The sequence below is a fragment of the Panthera uncia genome, chromosome E1 (genome assembly GCF_023721935.1).
Source record: "Panthera uncia isolate 11264 chromosome E1, Puncia_PCG_1.0, whole genome shotgun sequence".
Lineage (NCBI taxonomy): Eukaryota > Metazoa > Chordata > Mammalia > Carnivora > Felidae > Panthera > Panthera uncia.
In genome coordinates, this window is record NC_064814.1 from 41,266,885 (window position 1) to 41,293,820 (window position 26,936).

General features: G+C 52.1%; 2 protein-coding genes across 2 annotated transcripts in view; one reads left to right on the forward strand and one right to left on the reverse strand.

The window, feature by feature from the left end:
• The window catches only part of SARM1 (sterile alpha and TIR motif containing 1), an 18,721-nt gene extending 1,161 nt beyond the window's left edge, over positions 1-17,560 (forward strand). The window contains exons 2-10 of the mRNA XM_049637924.1: positions 336-338; positions 5,337-5,955; positions 7,946-8,158; positions 8,423-8,514; positions 8,606-8,841; positions 10,797-10,899; positions 10,976-11,165; positions 16,012-16,133; positions 16,217-17,560. Of these exons, the coding sequence (XP_049493881.1) occupies positions 336-338; positions 5,337-5,955; positions 7,946-8,158; positions 8,423-8,514; positions 8,606-8,841; positions 10,797-10,899; positions 10,976-11,165; positions 16,012-16,133; positions 16,217-16,346 (1,708 nt within the window). The 3' untranslated portion in view covers positions 16,347-17,560. The remainder of the gene's footprint in view (positions 1-335; positions 339-5,336; positions 5,956-7,945; positions 8,159-8,422; positions 8,515-8,605; positions 8,842-10,796; positions 10,900-10,975; positions 11,166-16,011; positions 16,134-16,216) is intronic.
• Positions 17,561-18,296: 736 nt separating this feature from the next.
• On the reverse strand, positions 18,297-26,437 carry SLC46A1 (solute carrier family 46 member 1). The gene is given in 6 exon segments (XM_049637887.1): positions 18,297-20,230; positions 20,774-20,930; positions 22,375-22,458; positions 24,928-25,780; positions 26,173-26,361; positions 26,363-26,437. Coding segments are annotated over 6 exon segments (1,380 nt in total). The 5' UTR covers positions 26,402-26,437; the 3' UTR covers positions 18,297-20,172.
• Positions 26,438-26,936: the final 499 nt, after the last annotated feature.

A 26,936-nucleotide genomic window follows, 5' to 3' on the forward strand; every position in this document is an offset into this window, starting at 1 on the left:
ATGAGACAGGGAGAGGAAGAATAGAGTAGTTGGACAGGAATCTGTTCCCGGTTCAGCATGGAGCTGCCAGTGCCCTCTAAACCCACAGACCTCCTCCCCACAGGCCCAGATGCCCTTCTTTGCTGCCTTCACTCTGCCACTGAGAAAGGAAGAGAAAACAGTGCTCAGGAAATGGGGTAGGAGGAGGAGAAATGATCGCTGAAATGAGTGCTGACCTAAGGGTTACTTGCCCCCTTCGTGCCACCCCCAATCCACCACCTGCTTCCTCCCTCTTCATTTTGGCCCATGTAACAGGCCAGACATGATCTCATTCTGCAGTTGCTAATGGGGAACAGAAGGTTTTCTACTGGGATGAATGGGCGAGAGAAGAGGAAACAGGTGCAGAGCTAGGCAAGGGCCAGAGTATGTGTTCTCTGCCCCCCCCCCCCCATAGTGCCAAGATCCAGTAGGTGGGGTCCAACGGAGGCCTGGCTGCGACTCTCTTGTCTGCCTCTTGGGATCTCCCCTGGACTATGAGGACCCTCGCACTCATTTTCTCTCTCATCTGATGTCAGAGCAGACCAAACTGTCACGCAGCAGTCTCATGCTGAATTCTCAGGCCTCTCAGGTGTAGAAGGGTCTTGCAAGGGTCACTTTGAATTCATGCATCTGTCACAAGTGTGAGGCCATGGGTTAGAGGTGCTTTCCTTGCCATTTTCAAAAATGAAAAAATAACTTTGTGGATGGTGGAAATAGTACAGTCCACGAATGAAGCAAGTTAAGCTGGGAGAGCAAGTTAGAGTTCTGCTTGCTCATAAAGTCATTGATTTCCCATCTGACATCAGTGAATTTGGAGGGCTAGCAAACGGAGTGGGTGCTCACTGGATGTGGTGCACACAGGTTGGCGGGTGTACCCTGTAGGTCTGATATGTGAGATGTGGCAGCTATAATGAGAACTCTTGGGAAGTGGGTGCAGCCAACACCCGAGGAAGAGGAGGGCTGCAAGATGCAAATTGCACTGACCTTTTTAAAGGTTGAAACTAACACTCCTCTGGTTTAGAATTACTAACTCCTGGTCTCAGGAAACAACGTGGTCGTGCTGACAGCCCTTCAGGACCAAGGACAGCGTCTAGCACGTCCTGTCACCCTCGAAATTTTGAGAGATGATACACTGAGAATTTGAGTTTATGAAATCTTGCCCTTCCTTCATCAACCAACCTCCTCTTAAAGAAAGTTCCGCAGTCAATGCACACACTCCTTTTCCCATTCCCTTCTTCCCATAGTGCTGCCACACCCACTGCCTGGGAGCCTCCATCACAGTGTCCCTCACTCCCAAATGCCAAGAAAAGCCCAACAGCGGAGGAACTTTTGAACTTGGTCCCATGACACCCAGTGAGGGTGTGACTGCTAGCCTTTGCAATTTACAGTGTAGCCCCTTCAGGGGACCATAATTAGGTTAAATGGCTTAACTCAGGTTAAATGGATTTCCCAGAAATACACAGTAAATAAGGGAGGAGACATGTCTTAAAAAAAAAAAAATCAGGAGTGCCTGGGTGGCTGTCATTTAAACCTCTGACTCTTGATCTCAGCTCAGGTCATGATCTCACGGTTTGTGAGTTCGAACCCGGCATGGGGCTCTGCATTGACAGGGGGAACCTGCTTGGGTTTTCTCTCTCTCTCTCTCTTTCTCTCTCTCTCTCTTTCTCTCTCTCTGCCCCTCCCAGCTTGCCCTATCTCTCTCTCTCAAAATAAATAAATAAACTCAAAAAACCCCCGCAAAACCCAGAAAGCTATTGCGTATAAATTCAAAAAGTGCAAAAGTGCAAAGATACAAAAAGATACACGCTTTCTACCCAGACCCCCTCCCTAGAGACAAACCAGGAAGCAAAACAAGTTTCTTGCACAGTATGTCCTTCCAGAGAAATTCTGTGCATTAACAAGGATTTACACATATATGTATATTATATATACCTGCTTGTATGTGTGTCTGTGTATGTGTACAATTTCTGCCCTCCTTTGGAGCTGGGATATGAACCACAGCCTCTGGGGCTGCAGAAGCTGGGATCTGAGTCAATAGTTCTCACAACAAGCACACAGTTCAAGTTCTCTGAGGGTGTGAAGTGCATAGGGAAAGGGGAGGGCTGGGAATTAAGAGACTCAGAATGAAGTCCTCTCTCTGAATTGATGTTCCTGAGCAAGACTTTCTCTTCAGTGGTTCTCAGGAAATGAAGGTGTTGGATCAGATGACTGCTTAGACACACTCTGGTCCTGATATTCTCAGAGTTTAGTAGTCAGATTGTTCTGGAAGCACAAAGCTGAGATCAAGGATCATGACCTCTGATCATCCTCTGAGCAAAGTTGTGTTGACCTTATGCCATGTTAGGGGTTCAGCTGGGACCTGCAATGGACACAAAGTCACAAGCACTCTGGTCATTGTGATGCTCATGGGGCAAGGACTCCATGGCTGGAATCTTCGGGGGTAATGTCACTTGTGGAGGACATCATTTGTGGAGGTCAGGAAAACAGAAAACTCTCACCTCTGCCTGGAGTGTGGCAACTCTCCTGCCTGCCCTGCTGGCATCCAGCCTCCCTCCCTGGGATCCTTCCTCCCTATAGCAGCCAGAGTGAGTTTCCTATGCAACTATGCAACCCAAGCAAGAGCAGACCACTCCCCTTCCTGAAGCCTTTCCGTGGCTCCCCATTTGCGATCAAGATGTGCACTTCACAAATGCCTCTAGATGGTTCAGAAGGCCCCCACCACTCTCCCTACTCCCTCCCACCTTGAAACTTCCACCTCAGCCACTAGAAATGGCTTCACTTCAGTGTGGCTGCAGTGGGGACAGGTCCCCAAGTGCACCCGTTCTCAGATACCTCCTAGCCTTTGTATACAGACGTGCCTAGAATATAGTCTCCACAATCTTCCCTTCTCCTCTTCATTAATGTCCCACTACCTACCTTTCTTCCTTCCTTCCTTCCTTCCTTCCTTCCTTCCTTTACTCTTCCTTCCTTTACTCTTCCTTCCTTTCTTTCTTTCTTTCTTTTTCTTTCTTTCTTTCTTTCCTAGATTTTATTTTTAAGTAATCTCTGCTCCCAACGTGGGATTCGAACTCACAACCCCGAGATCAAGAGTCTCATGTGCCACCTACTGAGCCAGCTAGGTACCCCTGTCCTATTTTTCTGATTTAATGCCATAGACACCCATTCAGTATATTTAATGTGTATCTTTATATCCTTATCCTGGTAAAATCTTTATTTTCTTGTTTTGTGTTCATATATTTTTAGTTTACTCAAATAGTGCTGTGTTACAAAGCACATTTCATTTCTTTCACCCACTCATTAATATGTTTTTAATATTGTTGGGTTTTTTTTTAATTTTCTTTAACGTTTTTATTTATTTTTGAGACAGAGAGAGACAGAGCATGAATGGGGGAGGGGCAGAGAGAGAGGGAGACACAGAATCAGAAACAGGCTCCAGGCTCTGAGCCATCAGCCCAGAGCCCGACGCGGGGCTCGAACTCACAGACTGTGAGATCGTGACCTGAGCCGAAGTCGGACGCTTAACCGACTGAGCCACCCAGGCGCCCCTAATATTGTTGTTTTATCATCTATTCAGTCACTTGTAACTGCTCCATAGTCCTCCAGAGTGGTCATCTGCCCATGTTACCTCTCCACTCTCCTAGGCTTGACACCAGCCTGCTGCCATCTTCCCCCACCATAAACAATCTGCAGTGAACCTTTTCCACAGACTTTTGTGGACTATGATAATTTCTTTGGCTGTAAGCTCAAGAGCTCCAATTCCTGGCTTGTAGGATGTATATCTCCTTAATTTCACCATGCATCCCAGCCTGTTTTCCGAGTTGACCGCCCTAGTGTGCACCTCTACCCAGAGAGCATCAGCATGTTCATGGCCCCACACCTCATCAACCTTCTGTGTTACCCAGCTTTGCTTTTTGTCTATCCAATAGGTGTAAAGTGATAGGTGATTTTTATTTATTTGTTTGTTTGTTTATATTTTAGAGAGAGGGAAAGTGTGCTCATGTGCACTGGGGAGAGGGAGAGAGCAAGAGAATCCCAAGGAGGCTCAGTGCAGAGCTCCACAGGGCTCAATCCCACAACCCTGGGATCAGGACCTGAGCTGAAATCAAGAGTCAGACGCTCAATCGACTGAGCCACTCCAGCGCCCCCATGTGATAGCTGATTTAATTTTCACTTCTCTGATTACTAAGGATTACAAATTATTTTGTTTGTTAACACTTTGGATTATCTCTTTTATAAATTGCCATTTATATGCTTTGCCATTCCCTATTGAATTTGCTGCCTTTTTCTTGTTGATGTGAATATTTATATATTCTATATATGAATCCTTGCTGATTTTGTTTTCTTCCTTGTCGGTTATAAACATTGCAGATCTCTCTGACCTTCTTTCTATTCCTCAAACATGCCAAACTCCCCAGCCCTCAGGGCTTTTGTCCTCACTGTTCGCTCTGCCTGTCATGCTCTTTTCCCAGACACTTTCAGGCAGGAGTCTCCAGATACTGAACTCTCTGATGTCACCTCCTCAGACATATCCCTCCACCCATGCACTATCCATTACATCACCCGGTTTTGCTAGCATTACGGCCACATCAGTATCAACCTGTTCATTCATTGTTCACCTGCTTATTGTTTGTCTCCATATTAGCTGTGTGTGAGTTCCAAGCACTGTTAATTAGCCTCTAGCGCAGCCTGGCACACAGTAGTTCCTCAATAAACATCTGTTGGGTGAATGAATAAATACACCCCAGTCACACTGCATGGAGTGAAGAGAAAGGTTTGAGGGCAAGGCTAAGAGTGCTGTACTTCAAGTGATACTTCAACTGATGACAAGTTAACATCTAGTGAGTCTTCTGTATGTGCCAGGCACTGTGCAGAGCACTTTACGTGGATTATCACATTCGTTCTCATAATGACCCTATGGGGTAGGTATTCCTTTTATTTATGAGATGAGGAACAGAGGTAGAAAGATAAAGGAAGGCACTCAAGGCCCCACAACTTTCTAGAAGAAACCAGGACCCAGGGAATCTTCTCCAGAGTTAGGGTCCTTAACGGCTACATGCACTGCGGGGGAGGAGGCAGTGGTAAGGGGAGGAGATGGGGAGGCCAGGATGGAGCATCCTTACAATCCGAGAAATCTGCTCCTCCCCAGACAGGAGATGAAAGGCAGAGGCAGGGAAGATAATGCTCTCCCTCATGTCCTATATGACACTAGTGAGGCCAGAGAGGTTAAGTGACCAGACCGTGGCCCCCAGGGGACAAGCCACCCCCCCTCCCCGGGACCACCGCCACTCCACCGTCCCAGTGCCACTTTTTCTTGGCAGGGACCGCGTGGCGCGCATCGGGTTGGGCGTGATCCTGAACTTGGCAAAAGAGCGTGAGCCGGTGGAGCTGGCGCGGAGCGTGGCAGGCATCTTGGAGCACATGTTCAAGCACTCGGAAGAGACGTGCCAGCGGCTGGTGGCGGCCGGTGGCCTGGACGCGGTGCTGTACTGGTGCCGCCGCACGGACCCGGCGCTGCTCCGGCACTGCGCGCTGGCGCTGGGCAACTGCGCGCTCCACGGGGGCCAGGCGGCGCAGAGGCGCATGGTGGAGAAGCGCGCTGCGGAGTGGCTCTTTCCGCTCGCCTTCTCCAAAGAGGACGAGCTGCTGCGGCTGCACGCCTGCCTCGCGGTGGCGGTGCTGGCAACCAACAAGGAGGTGGAGCGGGAGGTGGAGCGCTCCGGCACCCTGGCGCTCGTGGAGCCGCTCGTGGCCTCGCTAGACCCCGGTCGCTTCGCCCGCTGCCTGGTGGATGCCAGTGACACGAGCCAGGGACGCGGGCCCGACGACCTGCAGCGCCTCGTGCCGCTGCTGGATTCGTCGCGCTTGGAGGCCCAGTGCATCGGGGCTTTCTACCTCTGTGCTGAAGCGGCCATCAAGAGCCTGCAGGGCAAGACTAAGGTGGGTGTGGGGTGAGGGGGAGGACCGGGGTTAGAGAGAGTCTGGACCAGCTTCCCAGAGGGAGTGACAGGGACTTGAAGTACACGTTAAGAGTTAGGTGAAGCAAGGAGAAGGATGAGAGACCAGTCATTCTGGCCTTGAAGGCAAAAGCAAGGATTTTCAGCAGGAAACATGCATTTCACAAAGATTATCCTGGCTGCAATTGTAGAGATGGAATTGGCAAGGGTGAGGTCAGAGGCAAGGGAGCCAGATAGGAGGCCATGATGGGGACGGTTGGGAAGGTGGGCTGGGGCATGACAGCAGAGGCAGAGAAAAGCAGACAGATCTCAGAGGGGCTGAAGAGATAGAATTAGGACTTGGGGGGGGGGTGGGGGTGAAGGAGAGGGAAGAGCTGAGGATGACTCCTGGCTTTGGACACAGACAGCTGGGTGCCTGGTGGCACCTGGTACTGAATTAAGGGTAAGTGGAGAGAGGTTGTGGTGGGGGAGGGGAAGAAAGTGAGTTCACTGGGACAGGCTGGGCTTGGAGTGCATGAACGATGACCAGCTGGGGTACCTCAGTGGGCCATTTTGTCACATGGGTCTGGAGTGCAGGAAGGAGAGGGAATGCAGAGAGACAGGGGCTTGGCGGGGCAGAACATCAGTGCGTTGACCAGATAACTCCCACCTGTGTCCCAAGAACTCCCTATGCCTAGGGCCTGATCTGAAGCTTTTGCCCTCTGCTTTAACTTGCTGTGTGACCTTGGCTAGCTGGCTTCCCCTTTCTGGGCCTCTCTATGCTTCTTTTTTATCCTGGAAAACTGAAGAAGCGAACCACGGCAGCAGTTCTTATCCTGCATGTGAAGCTACTAATAGCTAAATTATCAAAAGTTTGTGTTTTTGTGTTTTAAATATTGGAGAATCAAAATTATCCCTACAACACCCCTCTCCTCCTTTGCATTCCTCTGGGGGGTTGGAGTTGGTGACAGCTGGTGTAAGGAGTTGTGGGCACAGTGTGGGCCATCCTGTCTGTACCACAGCTGTCATCTGGGCTGCTCAGAGGAGAGTGTCTCAGATCATTGTCACCTATTGTGTGTGTCCCCACAGATTAAAAAGAGACTGTTGTGTTGGGGGGTTCTTGGAGGCTTCTTCCAGGGTCTGGGGTTCTAGAAGCTTCTGATTTTCCCCTCTATGCCCCAGAGGTGGGCCATGGGAGGACTGGCTTTATAAATCAGGTCATTCTGCTTTGGGAGAAGGGACTTGAAGGGAAGTAGGGAGTGAGGCCCCAAGGATTGGGTCTGGGCAGCAGGCGTGACCACCAGCTATGGCACCCCCTTTCCAACAAGGCCAAGTGAATGCAGTTCAGTAAAGAGATCGTCAGCCACCACTCTGTACCCTGCAATGTGCCAGGTACAGGACTCCAAAGGTGACTAAAACATGACGTCAGCTTATCATCCAGTGGAAGGCGCATTATCTATTAACAACAGTGGCATGTAGAGTACAAGGCCTAATTGGAACTATGGGCCAAACTGTGGGTAAATCAAAGTAGGCTGCATGGAGGGGGTGCTAATCAATTTGAATTCCGATGGATGACTAGGATTCCCACAAGCAGGCCAGAAGAACTAAAGGGTCTGGGAAAGCCATGACTGAGCCCAGCCAGAGATTGGAGAGCCTTAGTGGGTGGGTGTCAGCCAAGTGTGGGATTGTGAAAGGGCAGTTGAGCTGAGAATGGTGGGCAGGGGCTACACTGTGCCAGGCCCGGCCTCCACATTGAGAGCTCAGACTTCATCCCAGGGAGATGGAAGCTGTTAGAGGGGAGACATGAGGTCAAGAGCTGCGAGAGCTTCAGGAGGCAGAATCCACAGAACTAGGTGATATATTGGATGCAGGCAGGGCTAGGGTAGATGATGGGAGTTTCAGCGCTGAGAAGAGGGGAAGGGAGGGACTGGGCACGTTTGGGAATGGCTGGCGAGCTGGTGGACCCAAGACACCCTCTCCCCATCCCTCCCTAGGTATTCAGCGACATCGGAGCCATCCAGAGCCTGAAACGCCTGGTTTCCTATTCCACCAACGGCACCACGTCGGCGCTGGCCAAGCGTGCTCTACGTCTGCTGGGCGAGGAGGTGCCGCGGCCCATTCTGCCCTGCGTGGCCAGCTGGAAGGAGGCCGAGGTCCAGACGTGGCTGCAGCAGATCGGCTTCTCCCACTACTGCGAGAGCTTCCGGGTAGAGCGGCGCATCCCAAAGGCGCGCGGCCGCTAGGGGCGCCCTGCACAGAGGCCACCGCGCCCCTTTTCCGCCTGCATGCCCGCGGCGCCAGGGGGCCATATTGGGGATGGGAGTCTGTACTCAGCCACTTTCGGGGTCACTCGGCTCTGAGTCCCATCCGCCTCACCCATCGCCCTCTACAGTTCCCTTTCCTTGCATTTTATGCTTGGGGTCCAAGGGCTGAGGAGGAGAGCCCTTCCTTACATCTGACCCCTCCCTCAGGAGCAGCAGGTGGATGGTGACCTGCTTCTGCGACTCACGGAGGAAGAGCTCCAGACCGACCTGGGCATGAAATCGGGCATCACCCGCAAAAGGTACGGAGCCTCCTGCCTGCCAGCCGTCGCCCTCCGCCACTAGCCAGTCCCAGGTTAGGACCTCAGCGTCCTCTTCTCCCCCGGGGTGCAGATTCTTTAGGGAGCTCACGGAGCTCAAGACCTTCGCCAACTACGCTACGTGCGACCGCAGCAACCTGGCCGACTGGCTGGGCAGCCTGGACCCGCGCTTCCGCCAGTACACGTATGGCCTGGTCAGCTGCGGCCTGGACCGCTCCCTGCTGCACCGCGTGTCTGAGCAACAGCTCCTGGAGGACTGCGGCATCAGCCTGGGCGTGCACCGCGCCCGCATCCTCACGGCCGCCAGAGGTCAGCCTGCCCACCCGGGCCCCTACCCCTGCCTAGCCCAGCCCTGCAGGGCGAGGGGAGACACACGGTAGATGGTCTGAACACATACCCGGTGCCAGACTGGATTCTGAAGATGCAAAGACCAATATGCTGCACTTTGCCCTCAAGAAGTTCCCAGTCTGAGCTGAGTGGGGGGGTGGAAGTAAGTCAGCTGTATAAGCAGATCGGTGACCACAGTAGGAAGCATGTCCGGGATTCCAATGGGGGCTGCGAGGAAGCGCTGGCTGTCCACCCAGGTCTGGGCATTTAGAGGATGTCTGACCAGGTCTTGAAGGATGTATTGGGGAGGGCGGTGCAGCAGAAAGAGCAGCTCAGGAGGAGGGAGCAGATATGCAAATGTGGAGGTAAGACAAGAAGGAGGGGGTCACATGGGGAGGGAGGCTTATGCCACTAGCCAGCAGCCTGCAGAGTATGGGTTCTGGAGGTGCTTTGGGGAGGTCATGAGGGCAGAATGGATTCTAGGGCTCTAGCAACCCTTTTCACTTACTACTTTAACTTGCTAATTTACTATTTAGTTGATATTTATCATCAATTGTTATATGTATTAGGTTTTAAACAGATATTATCTCATTAATCTCTACATCCATTCTGCGCAGTGGGTGTTAATTTTTTAAATCAACTTTAAAAAAATTTGTAAGTAATAAAAGAGGTATAACTTAAAAGTGTCCAATTTCAGGGCTCCTGGATGGTTCAGTAGGTTGAGCATCCAACTCTTTATCTTAGCTCAGGTCTTGATCTCAGGGTCATTGAGTTCAAACCTGGCATTGGGTCCCACACTGGGAGTGGAGCTTCCTAAAAAAAAAAAAAAAAGAAAGAAAAAATAGTGTCCAATTTGAAGAGTTTTGAAAAATGCTTATATGTGTAACTACCATCGTAATCCAAGATGAACATGGTCCTTGAGGGTGTTAATTGAAAAGATGATGAAACTAAGTTTTAAAGAATTTAAATACATTTCCCAACGTTATCCCTTGGGAAATCCCAAATACATATCTCAAGGCCCTTAAAATAACAGAACTGGGATTTGAACCTCTGTCTTTCTGCTTCATAAACAGACAAATGCTGTCTGTGAGTGTTAGGGCCGAATATTACATGAAGATGGATACTTTGCATTCAGCAAGTTTAACTAAAGCAAATCAAGCCTTTATTATTTTTACATCGCAGCGTCCAATAAAACCCTAAGATTTCATTTTTTAAAAACAGGGAAGTCCTACTGCAAAGATAGCTTACACGTTTTTTAAAAAGAGCCGTGCACGTTTTTTTAAGTGGGGGCAATGACACACTCAGACTTAGATTTTAGAAAAATCCCTCTGGTTGCTGTACAAACAGATTAGACCGAGTAGGTGTGGATTTGGGGAGACCACTGAGAAGGCTGAGTTGGGAGCCTGGACATCAGGAGGGCCCTGGGAAGTAGGAAGGATACAGAGCTCAGAGTCAGGGGTTGTGAAGACTTGTCTGTTCTGTTCACTGCAGTAGCCCAAGCACAAGGGATAGTGCCAGGCATACAGTAAATGCTTAGCAAATACTTGTTGAATGAATGAGTGAGAGGTAGGGGTTCAGGTCAATACCCAGGTGCTGGCTGTGGTGGGAACTAGGAAGGGAGGGTCCCGGGGAGGACTTGGGACGTATTGGGTTTGCCGTGTGTGGGGGCAGCTGGCCGTGTAGGTCTGAAGCTCCGGAGAGAGGGCAGGGCTGGAGGCGCAAATCCACGTCCCTAAAACACAATGCCCGCCTCCTGAGACGCACTCACTAAGAGTTAGCAGCCCTCCTTCCCGTAGGCCCATCTCGCTATCTCAGTGACCCTTTTTTGAAACAAGCCACCCTGCCTGGGCTGGGCGGGGTTGGGCCGGGCTGAGAAGGCGGGTGTGCAGGGGATGATGTACCTCATGGTGAACCAAGCTGTCTCTTGTCTGCTTCAGAAATGCTACACTCCCCGCTGCCCTGCACTGGCTGCAAGCCCAGTGGGGACATCCCAGATGTCTTCATCAGCTACCGCCGGAACTCAGGCTCCCAGCTGGCCAGGTGAGAGGGGGTGGGCAGGCGGGCAGGCTGGGGCCTCGGGGCAAGGCCAAGGCAGTGACACGGGACCTCTTTACAGCCTCCTGAAGGTGCACCTGCAGCTGCACGGCTTCAGTGTCTTCATTGATGTGGAGAAGCTGGAAGCAGGCAAGTTCGAGGACAAGCTCATCCAGAGTGTCATAGGTGCCCGCAACTTTGTGCTGGTGCTGTCAGCTGGGGCACTGGACAAGTGCATGCAGGACCACGACTGCAAGGACTGGGTGCACAAGGTAGGCGCTGGCCTCTGTGGTCCCAGCCCTGGCCTGTGTCCAGGGCACAAGGTCCTCCTCCCGTTCCTCCTCCCCTGCGTCCACCAGCAACCTCCATGGCCCAGCCGGAAGTCAGGAGCCACAGCTCTGACTGTAGTTAGTCTTTAGCAAGTCACTCAGGCTCTCTGAGTCTCAGTTTCCTCATTTAGAAAATGGGGATAACTTCTCTGTGTTCTTCGCCTTGTAGGATTGTTGTGAGAAGGATGAAAATGCTTTGAAAAATAACCTCTGTGAGGGGAGAGGGGCCAGAGAGCCTAGTGCCAGACGCAGCAGAATCATGAAGAGCACAAAGCTGAGTTTGAATCCTGGCTCCGGCCTTGGACAAGTTACTTAATCCCAGTGAGCTTCGTGTTTGTTACTGGAAAGTGGGATAAGTGTAGTCTCTAACTCCCTAGGATGTCGTTATAAAAATTAAAAGAGCTAAAATATGTGAAGTGCTCAGCAGAATGCCTAGCTCTATAGTAATTGCTTTATAATGGTAGCAATTATTATTGCAATTATTATGAGTACTACCACTGTTTAATTAATACCGTTGTATTTTCAGTGCCTGACACATAGTAGAAACTTATTAAATACTTGTAGAATGGAGGGGAGGATCCATATCACATCTGCAGGTTATTAATAATTAATCAGTGAGTAGGAACTGGGGGCCTGGGCTGAGAGATAAAGCAGTCATCTGAGGTGGAGCCCTTGTCCTAAAACAGCTAAGAAGACAAAAATATGCCCAGAACGACCAGACCATATGTAGGATGGTATCAGTGCTAAGCTAGGTAGGTGAACCTCCTACTTGCCATAGGAGTATGGAGAAGGGAGAAAACATTAAGGGCCAGAGTAACCGGGGAAGGCTTCATGGAGGAGGCAGAACTTGAGAAGAGTCTTAAGAATTTAGGTGAGTGGAAGAGAAGGCATCCCAGGCAGGAGAACTGCGTGAGCAAAAGAACAAAAGTGGGGGTGAGGAAGGTGCATCACTGGTAACTGCTTACAGATGAAGAAACTGAGGCTCAGAGAGGTACAATATTTTTTCCCATGACCACACTGGTGTTGAAATCAGAAAAGCTGGGCTCTGAACTCCATCTGTCCGACTCCAAAGCCCACGCTCTTTCCCAGGACCTGACTGCGTTCCATGGCACAGATCTGAGGGGGTGTGAGGGGAGGTGGTGGGATACGGCTGGGTTCAGCCGGCACCAGAAATGATTGTCTGCATCTCTTCCCAACTCCACGTTCAGTGACGTCGTGTTGGTAGCTCGAAATCAGCCACGGTGGGAGCATCGACACTAAGGAAGTTGATAAACACTACGAATCAGGGTTTTATTTGGTTGATTGTCCCCCCCCCCACCCCACCCCCCGCCTCCCAGAGAGCTCATTGTTAAACAGTGACCAGTACACCACCGGCTGGATAAGAACTACAGAACCAGTTTGCAGAGTACCTAAAGGCCAGGAGAAGACCCATGTTTAAAGCACAGGGAAGAGGGATCCCCTGAGGGCAGTGACGCCAGGCCAGGGGTTGTTGGGAGAAGGCTCTGACACCAGAGTGCATCCAGACTGACAGTGGGGAAGAGGGTCAGGCCCCAGAAGCCATGTCTTAGGGGCTGAGTATTGGGCTTGGTTTGGTGTTGGGCCAAAGAGACGCCTGGAGGATCATGGTTGATGGCCCAGCTTAGGTGGCAGGTGGCCTGCTCCATGGGAGTTCAGACCTTGCCGTGTTTACTCCATATCCCCGATGCCCACAACCACGCAAGCTGCAAAGTAGGCTCTTGAGTTTATGGAATGATTGAATCAAAGATTACACAGATGGAGCTGAGATTACTGGGAAAAGCAGACATGTCCACCAGCTTTACCAAGTCAACTCTAATCAAGTTTTCATTCTGAACCTGCTGGGTGACCTTGAACAAGCCATTATTCCTCTCTTGGCCAGACTCTGAATCTGTGCCATGAGCAGTGTGCTGTCTTCAGTTGTGTGTAATTTTGGATAAAACAAATGTCTAAAGGCTCCCAAATAAATTTCTTCAGGGTCTGAATTCATACAGGTCCTCAGCAGAGAGGCAGAGGGCTTGGTTGAAAGAGCCCTGGACTTGGAATTTGAAGGCTTGATTCAGAGACCTGGCCCCTCCTGGTCTGGGCATTTGTGTGACTTGGGAGCAAGTCCCTTCCCTTCTCCGGGCTTCCTGCTTCTCATTCATAAAATGGAGAGTTTCCCCCAAAGCCAACCAAGGTGGAAGCTCCTCAGGTTCTTTCCCCAGGAAGGCTCTGCTCCACAAGGGTACTGGACATCCAGCCTTGTCCCAGCAGATTGTAAGGAGGGAGGAGGCAGGCGGGGTGGCAGGAGCCTTTGCACTGGACCAGTCCCAAAGGCTCCATCAGCCTTCCTTGGTTGTTGTTAGTGCTTGATTGCCTCTGGTTTTAAAATTCCTTTCCCTGAAGCCACATTTAGTGAGTAATCAATATGGAAAACCACAAGTGAACTGCACTCAAAAAAGGCCAATCCCTGAGGTTCTCCCTTGAAAGGAGAAAAACATTCAATAAGCACTTACCAGAGCACCCATTAATAGTAAGTTATATCCTCAGAACAACCTTGTGAAGTAGGTTTATTATTCTCCTTTACAGAGGAGGAAATAATAACACCTATTATTTATTAAGCACCCACTGCATGCTGGGCACTGTTCTAACCACTTGTCGTGGGACATTGCAGGTATCCCCAACCATCCCACCAGACAGGGACTGTCATGAACCCTATTTTGAACCTTATTTTATATATGAGAAAACAGAGGCTTTGAGAGCCTGTTGTTTGCCTCAGGCCACAAAGCCTGTGTCAGAGATTCAATGTGAACCCCCATCTGATGATTCCAGAGTTCAGTCCCCAACTGCTATGCTATGTTATGTTATTTATTTTTCTTCCTTCCTTCCTTTTCCTTCTTTTCTTTCTTTCTTCCTTTCTTTCCCTTCCTTCCTTCCTTCATTCTAACCATTCAGTCTGCCTGCCTGCCTTCCTTCTTTCTTCTCTTTCTTTTTCTTTCTCTCTTTTGCTTGCTTGTTTTCTTTCTTTCTTTCTTTTTCTCTTTCTTTCTTTCTTTCTTTCCTTCTTTCCTTCCTTCCTTCCTTCCAACCATCCGGCCATCAAGTATTTGGCAAGGGCTGACTGTGGGCGAGGCTTTGTGAAAGATGCTGAGATGTAAGATGGGTAAAAACCAGACATGTGGGGAAGACAGGTATTAAGCAAATCACTCATTAACTAATTTAAGTTTGCAACTGTAGCATATGCTGAAGGGCCTATTACAAGAGCCTACAATAGGGAGAACTGGCCTAGTCAAAGAAGTGAGGGAAGACTTCCCTGGGAAAGTATGGATTGAGCTCAGATCAGAAAAATGAGTAGGCATTAGTTAGGGGAAGGGGCAGGGAAGAGCATTCCAGACTGAGGAAACAGCATGTGCAAAGGCCCTGTGCAGGGAGGGAGGATGGCAAATCTAAGGGGCTACAAGATCTGTGTGGCTGGGAGAACAGTACAGGGGTAGAGTCTGAGAAGTGAGCAGTGGTCAACCACACAGGGCCTTCAGACCACATTAAGGAGTTTGAATTTTATTCTAAGAGCCATGTAAAATACTGAAGAGTTTTAAGCAGGGGATGACATGATCAGATTTGCATTTTGCAAACAGCAGCCAGGTGAAAGGGCAACGCAGAGAACAAGTTAGAGGGGGCAAGAGTGGATGAGGAGAGACCTGGCAGGGGATAAAGATGAGGGGGGTTGGAGCAGGGTGGTGGTGGGGTGGAAGAAGAAAAAAATGGGTGGATTTGAGAAAAAAGTAAGAAGTACAAATTGCCAGGGCTTGTGACAGATCAGTTTGGCTGCAGCGGGTCATGTTTTTCTTCTGACACCAAATGGTGTGGGTTTTTTCTAACACCAACAAACCAATTCTTGCAATTTGCCAACACCAACTGGGTGTTCCACAATTCAGTTCAATTCTGATGTTGACTTACTTACCCAGAGCAAGTGTCAGACTCCAGAGGGTTAAGGACTCTGCCCCACAAGTCTGCCCTCACTTCAGATGCCAGTTGAAAGTCCTGGGTTCCCAGGCTACCCGCATTTGTCTGACTTGACTACCAATTCAGGAGTTCCCGGGACATACACATCCCTCCCCCGACCAGTTCAATAATTTGCTAGAATGACATGCAGAACTCAGAAAGGACTCAACTATTACTGGTTCATTGTAGAGGATACGACTCAGGAACATCCAAATGTGAGAGAGGCCTAGGGCAAGGTACAGGGCATGAGGGCATGGGCAGGGGAGGCTCAGAGCTCCCATGCCCTCTCCAGGCCACCCTCTCAACACCTAGATGTGTTCACCAACCCATCTCATCCTTGGGGGGTTTTATGGAGTTTCATTATGTGGGCATGATTAAGTCATTGGCCACTGGCGAGTGAACTCAATCTCTGCCCCTCTCCCCTCCTAGGCAGTGTGTGTGTGTGTGTGTGTGTGTGAATGTTTGTTGGGTACTTAAAAGTTCCAACCTTTTCAACATAGCTTGGTCTTCCTGGCAACCAGGCCCCATCCAGAAGCTATCTAGGCACCTCCAACCCATCCTCCAGTCATCTGGGGATTCCCAGGGTTTCAGGAGCTCTATACCAAGGATCTGGGGCAAAGACCAAATATATACCACAAGTGGTGAGGGAGAAGTCAAGGTAGACTTCAGCACCAGCACCCCACCCCAGGCTTGGCCTTGGGTGGTTGGCCCTCCCAGCGTCTGCCTGGCCTCCCAGGTCCCTAGATGGGGACCTGTGTCTCTTTCCTCCTCCCCTCTTTTCTTTCTCCAGGAGATTGTGACTGCTTTGAGCTACGGCAAGAACATTGTGCCTGTCATTGATGGCTTTGAATGGCCAGAGCCCCAGGACCTGCCCGAGGACATGCAGGCTGTGCTCACCTTCAATGGCATCAAGTGAGGAGGGGGGCGGGTATCCAGCCCCCAGCCAGCAGCTCCCTCCGGCAGGCCCTCTGACCCACCAGCCTCTGTGCCCACAGGTGGTCCCACGAGTACCAAGAGGCCACAATAGAGAAGATCATCCGCTTCCTGCAGGGCCGTTCCTCCCGGGACTCATCTGCAGGTTCTGACACCAGTTTGGAGGGTGCTGCACCCATGGGCCCAACTTAACCAGTCCTTCGTTCCCAAGCCCTGCCGTGACCCCCATTTCCGTCGTCCCTCCTGAAGAAGCAGCTCCTCAAACCGGCCTCCCTCAGCCTGGGCCCTTCTCAGGAAATGACTGTCCCTCTCTCCCCACCCTCATGGGCCACCTCAAACCCAGCTTCCTCAGTGTCTGGAAAGGGAAGGGAAGCCAGGCATTGGGGGTGGTAAGGGTCAGACTCCCCCCAGGCCCTGCCACCAGGTTTTCTATCTCCGGTGTGGGAAAAGCACTGGAGATTGAGGGTTCACAGCACACTACGCCCCGTCCTACCCTGACAGCAGCACCCAGCTTGCATAGGGGGAAGGCAGACAGTCTCTGACAAGGGTTAGGGCCATGCCCACCCTCTCAGCTAACCCAGGGCCTGGGCCCAGCAGCCAGCCAGCACAAGGGTCCAGCGATGGCTCTCCGCCTAAATCATGCCTGGCTCTCACCACTTCCTGCCACCCTGTGGCCTTGACCTGTAACCACTCAGTGTCCTTAGCTGGCCTGGCCTGGTCCCAAGTCCCCTCTCAACCTTTCTGAGGTGCAGCCCCCTTAGCCACATCCAAGGTCAGGGTTGGGCTGAACCTGCCCTCACTCTGGCTGGTCTGTGGCTACGGCCAGTTTCGCTGCACCCAGTGGTGCAAAGGAGTCCCCTGCTTGGGCCTGGGCAGCCGAGGCCATCTCAGTGGGCAGCTAGCCACCCTACTTAGCCTTGTTGCCGTGCCTCAGGTTCCTGCTGGCCTGGCTCAGCTGGCTTCCCTGGCCCCTCCCCCACCCACATGCTCAGGGGGAGGCCGGGGGAGGCAGCACTCTGCGGCAGCGGCAATAGCCTGGGCAGAACCTGCAGCAACACGTGGAGAGGCAAGATCCTGAAGAAGGGCAAGGAGTGCAGTTGAATCTCCCCCGGGAATTTTGCTAAAATTGCACTCAAGAGACCTGGGCAGGGCCTGGGTTTCTGCATTTCTCACTAATTCCCAGGTGAGTGGATGCGGTGGTCAAGGAATGACCCACTTGAACTAGCAAGGCTCTAAAACACAAATCCCTCACAAATATTTGCCATTTCCCAGAACCACCGGAGCAACCCTCCCCGGTATTATCTCCATTTTACAGATAAGGAAGAGAATGACGTGCCATTTCCCAAATCATTAGTGGCAGCCCCACGATCCAGACCTGGCCGCCTGGTGCTCCGTCCACTGCCTGTCCTGAGAATCATCTTGGAGGTTATGCCCTGGACAGGGCTTCGGACTGACAGCTGGCTTCTCCTTTGCCCCAAGAGGCTAGCAGGGGGAGACAGGTTTGCACCAAGAAGGGCTGACCCAGGAGCTGTACAGAAATAAATGAGCAGGAATGTCCCTCAGCCCCTTTCTCCACTAGGGTAGGAGAGCAAGAAAGTATCCTCCCCCCAGTAAACCCAGGCTTCAGCTAATAGGGTCAGCTAGAGCCTGCCCTGCCCCTTCCCTCCCCGGGGCAGTGAGTTCACACCAGGCTGCCTCAGCTTCCAGAACCACCTCCCACAGGTGCTGGCCAGGTCACTCGTAGCTCTTGAGCCACATCATCAGAAAGTCAAAGGTCTTACTTCAGGCTTGGCACTCGTTCCTTCCACTCCCCCTCCTGCAGGAGACGCTGTCTTTAGCGGGTCCTGGCCCCAGCTCTGGCCTCCACCGCTCTTGATGCCTTCATGCCACACCAGTGCCCTTCAGTGCCAGGCCCTGGGTGTGGTGGTGACTGAGGCAGACTGGACGTTGCCTTTGCAGAGCAGAGACAGTAACAATACAGTGGGATGACTACCCTCCAGGAGACACTTTCTCTTTGTCCCCATCAATCCCACCCCTTCCTGAGGTGCCCTGTGGGCAGTATTCAGAGAGGTTGCGGGCTGTCTGGACACCCTCTACTGCTGCCCCGTCCTGTCTCTGGGGAATCAGAGCCCAGCCGCCAATCCCACCAGAGCAGCCCGGGTGATGACCCCCCAGCCAGGCCAGTGTGTTCAGTGGATTGTCTCTCCTGCCATGACCAACACTGCTCGGGTTACAGCCAGGACAGGCACCTGGCCCTCATCTTCCACCTGGGCCTGGCCCCATGGAGCTGGTCCTGAAACGGCTGGGAAATAGCCTTTCCCCCAAGCCTGCTCTGATGCAGGTCTGCAGGGTTGGGCTTTTCCGCTTGGCTGGGCATCAGCTAGGTCCCTACCCACCTCACCCCACCCCTCCCCAGGGACTAAGGACTGCATGCCAATGAAGAGGAATCTCATTTTAGCATGTAGGAGGGGGGAAAGGTCTCAGAACATTATCTAGTGTTTCCTAACTTGTCCACCGGCAATCAGATAATTTGGGGCATTGCTGATCTAGACCTACATAGGAGGGCTTGCTCATGGTCACAAGCAAGCCAGAGGCAGTGCCCAGAGTAGAGCCCAAGCCTGAGACCAGCCCAGAGCCTCTTCCTGACCCTCCTCACTGCCTCATGCTGGGACAGTCAGTGGAAGGCCCTCTCCTTGCTTTGGTCTTCCAAGGACAGAGACAGTGAGATGGGAATCTGGAAACAGGCCCAGGCCACAGACGCCACAGCTGACCATGCTTTGTTCTGCACCCGCCCCCTCCCCCCTTCCCGCTTCACCTGTGATTTCTGGGGCAGGGGACAGAGAATGAGGGTAGCAGGAGCCAAGCACTGTGGCCAATGCACGCCTGCAGTCAAGTGCCACCTGCTCTGGTCGGTGCAGGGGCTTGCAGCCCTCATCAAAGCTAGTGCCTGGATACTGAATCCAGTTCTGACTTCCAGCTTCCGGTCCAGGCTTTCCTAACACCCTAGAAACAAGCCCCTCATTCTCTGAGAAGCTGGGGCCCCTGGATCATATCGAGGAGTCACATCTCCAGGTTCCTATTGACCTACAGATAAAGGATGGACCTGCTGAAATGGGTGGCAACAAGAGTGCTGGAGGGCTGAGCAGTGACAAAACCTGACCCTGCTTGGACTGGTACAGCCGGGTCGACCAGTACAGGTGCCTTCAGGGACTGGATCTCTGACCCTCAGGAATGGGCTCCTGCCCGGATCTCCCCACGAGCCTGATGCAAGTCTGGCAGGCCTCTGCCCCACAGCTCAGGGGAAGAGAATGAGCAGTCAGATGGAGGGGGAGGCGGGGGGCTGGCCATGCCCAGTACAATCCCATGGCAGCTCAGGGGCTCCTGCCCAGCCCAGAGGCTGCTGCTATCTGACCTATGGCGGGCAGGCCAGGAACAGGAAAGCAGAGAGCCCCACAGCCCAATGCCTTGGGGGCCAGAAGGTTCACTTCAGTGTGATTATATGGATTTATTGTGATTGGCACTGTGAAGCCCAGAGGATGGATTCCAGCCAGAGACAGCAGCACTTTCCAGAAGGGACCCAGCCCCTCCCACCCCCCCTCCCCTCAGAATTGCATCCAACCCCAGAAGTGACTGGTGGCTGCACACCAGGAACTGAGCCCTGTGAGCTGTGCGGTGTGGGCTGGAAGCACAGATGCCAGCCCTCATGCTTCAACTGGTCCCTGAGGCTTCACCTGCATTTGGGACCTCTCCTCTCCCCTGGAGGGTTCTATACGACTGATGGCATCAAGGGTAAACAGTCCAGATGGCTCCCCCGCTGCCTCCTGGAGTGGGGCTGTGTGGGTTACAATTCTAGATTAGAGTCATAGGCTGGCACAGCAGTGTAGCTTGACCACTTTTTCCAAGGCAGACACTTGCCCTTTGCGGGGTGGTGCTGGCGTTGCTGGGAGCCAGAGGCATGCTTTCAGCTAGTTAGTGTTCACTTTGCTCCCACTGCCCTCTGTCCTCGGGTCCAGGCAGATCAGGGGCTCTGAGGAAACTGCTGGAATTCAGGACGAGGATTAGCCTTTTCCAGCACCCTGTGAGAGACCAGAGAAAGGATTCAGATTTGACATGGGGGGACACCCTCAACTCTTAAGAGATGTGACAAGATGTATCAAGGCCTTATTGGGTGGGCCGGTATAGGTCTTTCTGCCACAGTGGGGAGGAGGAAGACAAGGTAATGTACAGAGACACAGGACTCTGGAAAGCAACTCTTATGGCTATGGGGGAGGAAGTCCGTAGTTCAGGCTAGCCTGTGGCCCAGACATAACTAGCTGAGGAAGTTTCCAGGCTTCTCTCTAGAACATTTCTGCCACCATATTTCCATCTGCAAAATGGTAATGGAGGACCGGGGGAGCTGAGGGAGAGAACACAGCCTTGCCAACAAGCAGTGTTAGCCTGACCCTTCCTCTGCTGCCCCTCTGCCTTGCCCTCGGGCAATGGTTCTCAGATGATTAAAGCAGCTGTCTGCAAGGGAAGAATCAAGCAGAATGGTTCCAGGAGTGTTCTGGTTGGGAGGAGGAGAAAGAGGACAACTTTGGGATAAAGCATTATGAGCATGGGTCAGAGCCCTACATTACCCGATCAGAATGGCTGGGATGAAGAGGAGACCAGCTCCCAGGAGGAAGGGGAACCCCTTCATAAAGTTCAGAGTGGCCGGGTAGAGCGAGTTGAAAATGCCAGAAGCCATCAGCATGGCCAAGCCATTGACGCAGGCCACAGCAGAAAAGAGAGCACCTGTGAAGAAATAAACATCACACACTGAGGCCTGAAAGGCCTAGAGTCAAATCCTAGCACCCCTAGCTCGCTGTTATGTGACCTGGGGAAAGTCATTTAACCTCTGTGAGTCTCATCTTCCTCAACAATAAATCCTACATCATGTGTTGTGGTAAGGATTCAGTGAGGTCATGCACAGAAAGCACTTCACGCATGGGACTACAGAACAAATGGCTGGTATTAAATCCATGTATTAAAAGTACATGTGATATCTTCTACCAAAAAGCCTGATAAAGTGGTTTTTGGTTTATCCCCTTTTGAAATCATCTCCTGTTTGAGATTAATTGCTGGGTTAATTCCCAGTTCTAACACTTATTATCTGTGTGATCACTGAATCAGCTGCTTATCCTTCTGGGTTTCTGTTCCCCTTCTGTTAAATAAGGCTAATACCTATTTTTCATAGACTGCTGGCAACATTAAATTCACACGTAAAGTATCCACCACAGGCCCCCTGGAGGTAGTAACTAAGTGCTGTTTTTCTCTCCTGTTCCCCTTGGCATCTCAGGGCACAGTGAAGGTGCTAGAAAAAAAGCTTACTGAGTGAATGAATGAAGGTACATGGGTTTTGGGAGGCAAGAAAACAAACCTCTACTGGGCTACATATGGCACCAGATCCTCCTTCCCGGGCAGATGGGGAAAAGTGCATGAGCCAGATGTTTCCAGACTAGGGTCTAAGGACCCAGAGGCGTGAGGCTATTCTTTATAGATACGCCAGCAGAACCCAAATTTTGCAAAATGAGCAACAACCCAAGAGAAGTTGAGTTTGAACTCTGTCCGACCATCAAGAGCTGGAAGGCCCTTGTCATCAAGAGCAAACCGCTCATGTAACAGAGGAGGGAACGGGTGCAGAGACAGAAAGGGACCTGCCCAAGATCTCACAGCCAGTGGGTACCAGAGTCAGGACCCAAACCACATCCCAAGACCTGCTGCTCTTAAAAACAGACCCAGGTTTGCATCCCAGCTCCACCACTTACTGAGTGACTTTGCGTGACCCAATTTAACCCTCTGGGTCTCTGCTTCTTCAACTGTCACTTGGGGACAAGGAAATATCGAAAGGTTGTCTGCTTCCTCTAAGCTTACACACTGACCCTAGTGAAGCATCATCTCATTCATTCTGCAGCTGGAAAAGCTAGTTCTGGAGAGTAAATCCTGCACTTGGGACTTACCTGAAGGAACAAGTGTGCTCCGCGAACTGCAAATTCCAACCCTGTGATCTGAAAATCCAAGGCACTGTGGCCCTCTGCCAATCCCAGGCAATTTGACACAAGTGCATTTGTCTCGGCTACTAATGTCTCCTGGGTGGAGGGGAGGAAGGTACGCAGCCTCCCGGCTCACAGCTGCCCTCTGCCCAGTTCAGGCAACACTGGGTATGAGGGACCAGATACAGGGTGACCCTGACACTCACCCTGCTCTGACTCGCCCACCAGCTTGGAGAGCTTGGCCCGGATGATGGGTGTGGTAACCAATGACAGGAACAGGAGCCCGTACCCTGCAGAGAAAGAAACAATCATCAAGGAAATGGAGTCAGGGAGAGGAGCACCCAAGCACCCTATGTAGCAGAACTCCTACACATACCTCATGTGGGACTCAGGTTGGACACAGGAAGGACTTCCTTACTGGTGATGGAGACAATGAGCAAGGAGGAAGGGAGACTACCTTTCTCAAAGCTTGACCTACCTGCTACCTGTTTCATGAATGAATGCTGATTCCCCACCAATTGTGTTCTTGTCGCAACACCTCTTGTGGTCGCAGCAGGCATCACCCAACCATCTTGCACTTAGAAGGGAGATGGCATGGTCCAGGGGCGCCTGGGTGGCTCAGTCGGTTGAGCGTCCGACTTCGGCTCAGGTCATGATCTCACAGCTCGTGGGTTCGAGCCCCGCGTCGGGCTCTGTGCTGACAGCCTGGAGCCTGCTTCTGCTTCTGTGTCTCCCTCTCTCTCTGCCCCTAACCCACTCACATTCTGTCTCTGTCTCTCTCAAAAATAAATAAACATTTAAAAAAAAAAAAAAAAAAAAAAAAAAGAAGGGAGATGGCATGGTCCAGAAAACAAGCATGGGCTTTGGAGTCGGCCCCGAGTTCTAAACCTGACACCATCGCTTCCTAACTGTGTGGCCTTGGACATGACTCCTATCTGTGAAAGGATAACAAAGGCCTCCTCACAGGATGGTTCTGGGGTACAGAAGGCCCCCTAAGATTTCAGGGCCGAATCCCTGAAATTTGTAAATGTTGCCTTATTTGGAAAATGGGTCTCTGAAGACATGTTTAAGTTACGGATCTTGAGATGAAGGGATTTTTCCAGGATTACCAGACTGGGCCCTAAATACAATCACACGAATCCTTAGATGAGGGAAACAGAGGGAGATGTGACATGGAACAGAGAAGGCACATGGAAGAGGAAGAGACCATGTCACCACTGAGACAGAGACTAGGGTGACATGGCCACAAGCCAGGAACTCCAGCAGCCACTGGAAGCTGGAAGAAGCAAGGGAGATTCCCTCCGAGAGACTCCGGAGCTGGAAGCAGCCAGGAGCGTGGCCCTGCTGCCCCCTTGATTTTGACCCCAGTGATACTATTGCTTGACTTCTGGCCTCCAGAACTGTGCCAGAATAAATTTCCATTGTCTTAAGCCATCCAGTTTGTGGTCATTTGTTACAGTAGCCCCAGGAAATGGTACATGAGGTAACATTTGTGGAGGATACACAGCAAATGCAAGTTCTTTTTCCCTTTGCATCTGTTACTCATAGGCTCACACTGCTTCTTCCATAACGATTTCTCTCCCTGTGGGACTGTTGCCTCCTAGAAGACAGTAGACCCTCCAAAGTGGGTTTATGAGGCAACCCAGGGCCCGTTTAGGTGTCAGGCCCACGAACCCCTCTCTGCTGAGGCTCCCCTGAGCAATGACAGTGCCTTCATCATCTCTGCACCCCTGAGGGCACTGAGCCCAGCACTGAGGCCAGGGGAGATGCTGTGGGCAGGAGAGGAAGGTCCCCGGTCCCCTTCGACCTCACTCTCCAGGCAAGCAGCCAAGTTAAGAAATCGGTGATTACTGGTCGGCTGACTTTGTAAACAATGTATTTTAGGACTCTATCAAAATTAATCTGTTCCTTTATTTTATTTTTTTTAAGTTTATTTATTTTGAGAGTATGAGAGAGAGAGAGAGAGAGGGAGCATGTGTGCACACAAGTTGGGGAGGGGCAGAGAGGGAGAGGGAGAGGGAGAGAGAGAGGGAGGGAGAGAGAGAGAGAGAGAGAGAGGGAGAGAGAGAATCCCAAGCAGGCTCCACACTGTCAGTGCAGAGCCCTACACGAAGCTCCATCTCATGAACCGAGAGATCATGACCTGAGCCGAAACCAAGAGGCAAGTGTGTAACTGACTGAGCCACCCAGGCACCCCTAATCTGTTCCTTTAAAAAAGTTAACTTCCTCATTTCCAGCTACCCCTCTCCTACCAAGAAAAAAAGAAAAAAGAGGAACAAGAAAAAGAACTAACGCAGGCAAGAATCTGTTATCTGTGGTCTGAGAAGACTGGCTTTTTAAAAAACCCAAAGAAGCTGACCAAAGATACCGAGGTAGGGCCTGTGATTCTTATCAGAGAAGTGAGTATTACGGCATTAGTGGCATGGACTTTGTTTAAGAACACCATAAATACTGGCTGTGGGAGGCCAAGAAGTGAAGCAATTAGCCTATGAGCCATACTTTTGTCTTTTGTTCTATCTTACTAACAACAATTTACAGTTGATAATGTGGATTAATTACTGAGGCTACTGAAGGTCTGTCTTCTCCATTTGACAAAGATGGCATTTTTATGAAGTTTCTTCGTCTGTCCTCCAGTGCAGGCAAGGAGCACAACAATGTTTCCAGACACAGGCCTGAACCTGCAGGGGCAGGGAGTGTCTGACCCCCAGCTTTCACCCAGTGCCTCTGGGACACACTGTCCCCAAGCCCACGCATTTTACCTGTGAACATGAGGGGTGTGATGGTAGCAAACGCAAAGACCACCATCCCCAGAATGTTGAAGGCCAGGCCAATCTCGGCCACCCAGGCGTCAGCCAGGCAGTGCTGCAGAAGCCGCAGGCCCAGCAGGCTGGTGAGGTACGGGAGGTGCTGAGCTGCAGAACCGTAGCCGATCAGCTTGGAGTCCCAGCAGAGGGGTTTGCTCAGTTCATAGAGGGTCAGGATGTCCTGGGCCCCAAAGTGCACAGTGACCACCATGAAGATGGCCAAGGAATACAAGGCTAAATGCCTCCTGGACTTCTCTGGAGCGGGAGTCACGTAGAGTCGGACAATGGATCGGTGGTGACGGAGCGTGAAGAGCCGGGCAGGCGTTGGCTCCTTCACCGTCTCACCAAAGCAGAATGCTGCATAGAGAGTCATGGCTATCAACAAGGCCAAGGCCAGCCAGAAGGGGTTGGCGTAACCCTGGGCCCGGAGCCAGTGGCCCCCGAGAAGGCTGGCCAACATCCCCGCCACCCCGATGCACGATTCCAGCAGGGCCATTCGCATGGTGCGGCTGCGGCTGGAGCTGACATCTGCCACGGAGGCAAAGCCAGCAGCCAGGAGGCCACTGAAGTCCCCAAAGAGAGCACAAAGGATGCGGCCCAGCACGAAGTAGCCGACGTGGAGTTGCAGCTGCACGACAAAGATGGACACCAGGGCCTGCAGCAACAGGCCCAGTGAGGCCAGCACCAGCAGTGGACGGCGGCCCACACAGTCACTCCAGGCACCCAGCAGGGTAAATGAGAAGAGCCCCACAAGGAAGCCGCCCAGGTTCATGTAGAGGGTCCAGTGGGAGGTAAGGGTCTCCACTTCCTGTGGGGACATGAATCTTACCAGGGTGCTGTTCCTCACTCTGGGTTGCCCAACTCCCAACCATCACCATCCTGGGAGATACGGGGATGGGGAGTATCTTTGGAGCCCTAAACCTCAGAGAACCGGTGCTGGGTTAAGTGGAATGGACTACGGTCCCAGGCCCTTACTTTTACTCCCTTTGTTAATCCTCCCGGCCTTGCTCTACCTAGAGGAACTTTAAGCACCCCCCACACTGCAGGGGTCGGTCCGGCGCCAACTAGGCTCTGGCCCCGCCCACCCCCCGCCCCCGCAGCTTGCCCGGACCCAGACGCAGGCCCCGCCCCATCGGCTGCCCAGCGCTCCAGCCCGGGGCCCACCCGGTGCCACGCTCCGCGCCCCTCCGCCGCCGCTACCTTCATGATGGGGTCCGCGCTGTGGTTGCTGCAGCTGCCCCTGTCGCGGGTGCCATTGTAGCCGAGGTCGGCACTGAAGCGGTGCCACAAGTACTGCGTGGTGAGCGGGCCCTGCAGGACCAAAGCGAAGTTGGCGAGGAATATAAGCGGCTCCACGGGGCCGCGGCACAGCACGGCCGCCGCGGGGCGGCCGCGGGCCTCGTCCGGGGGGGCTCGCGCGCCCCTCCATGCGCGTGCGCGTCGGGGCCGGCGCGAGACAGATGGCTGAACGATTCTGCGCCTGCGCCCAGCGTCCCCTTTTTTAAAAAGCCTGGCGGGGCGGGGCCGCTGTTCCCTTCACTCTCGCCCCGCCTGCTCCGGCCGGTAAGGGAGGGAGAGGGGCCGCGCACCCCTGGCTCACCGGATGACCTCACCTGTAGTCTGCAAGGATGCCGCCCTACAGCCCTCCATTCCAGGCCCAGAAACACTCCTAACAATAACAAAAAATATCAATAATTAACATTTATTGATCGTTTCCTGTGCGCTGGGCACCGTACTAAACTGCGTGCATTGGTCTTCCGACAACCCTATAGGCTAGCCATTATTAATGCTCACGGTCTACAGATGAGGAAACGAGGACATGGGGCACCCAAGGCAGAGCTCGAAGAACACTTGACCTCTGACGCCTATTTTGATGTTCGGCGCTGCAGCAGAGGCAACTCAGTGCAGCCTCACGCTCTCGGCCTCGCTTCCACGACCTAGACTCTGCTACTGGGTCGGGCACT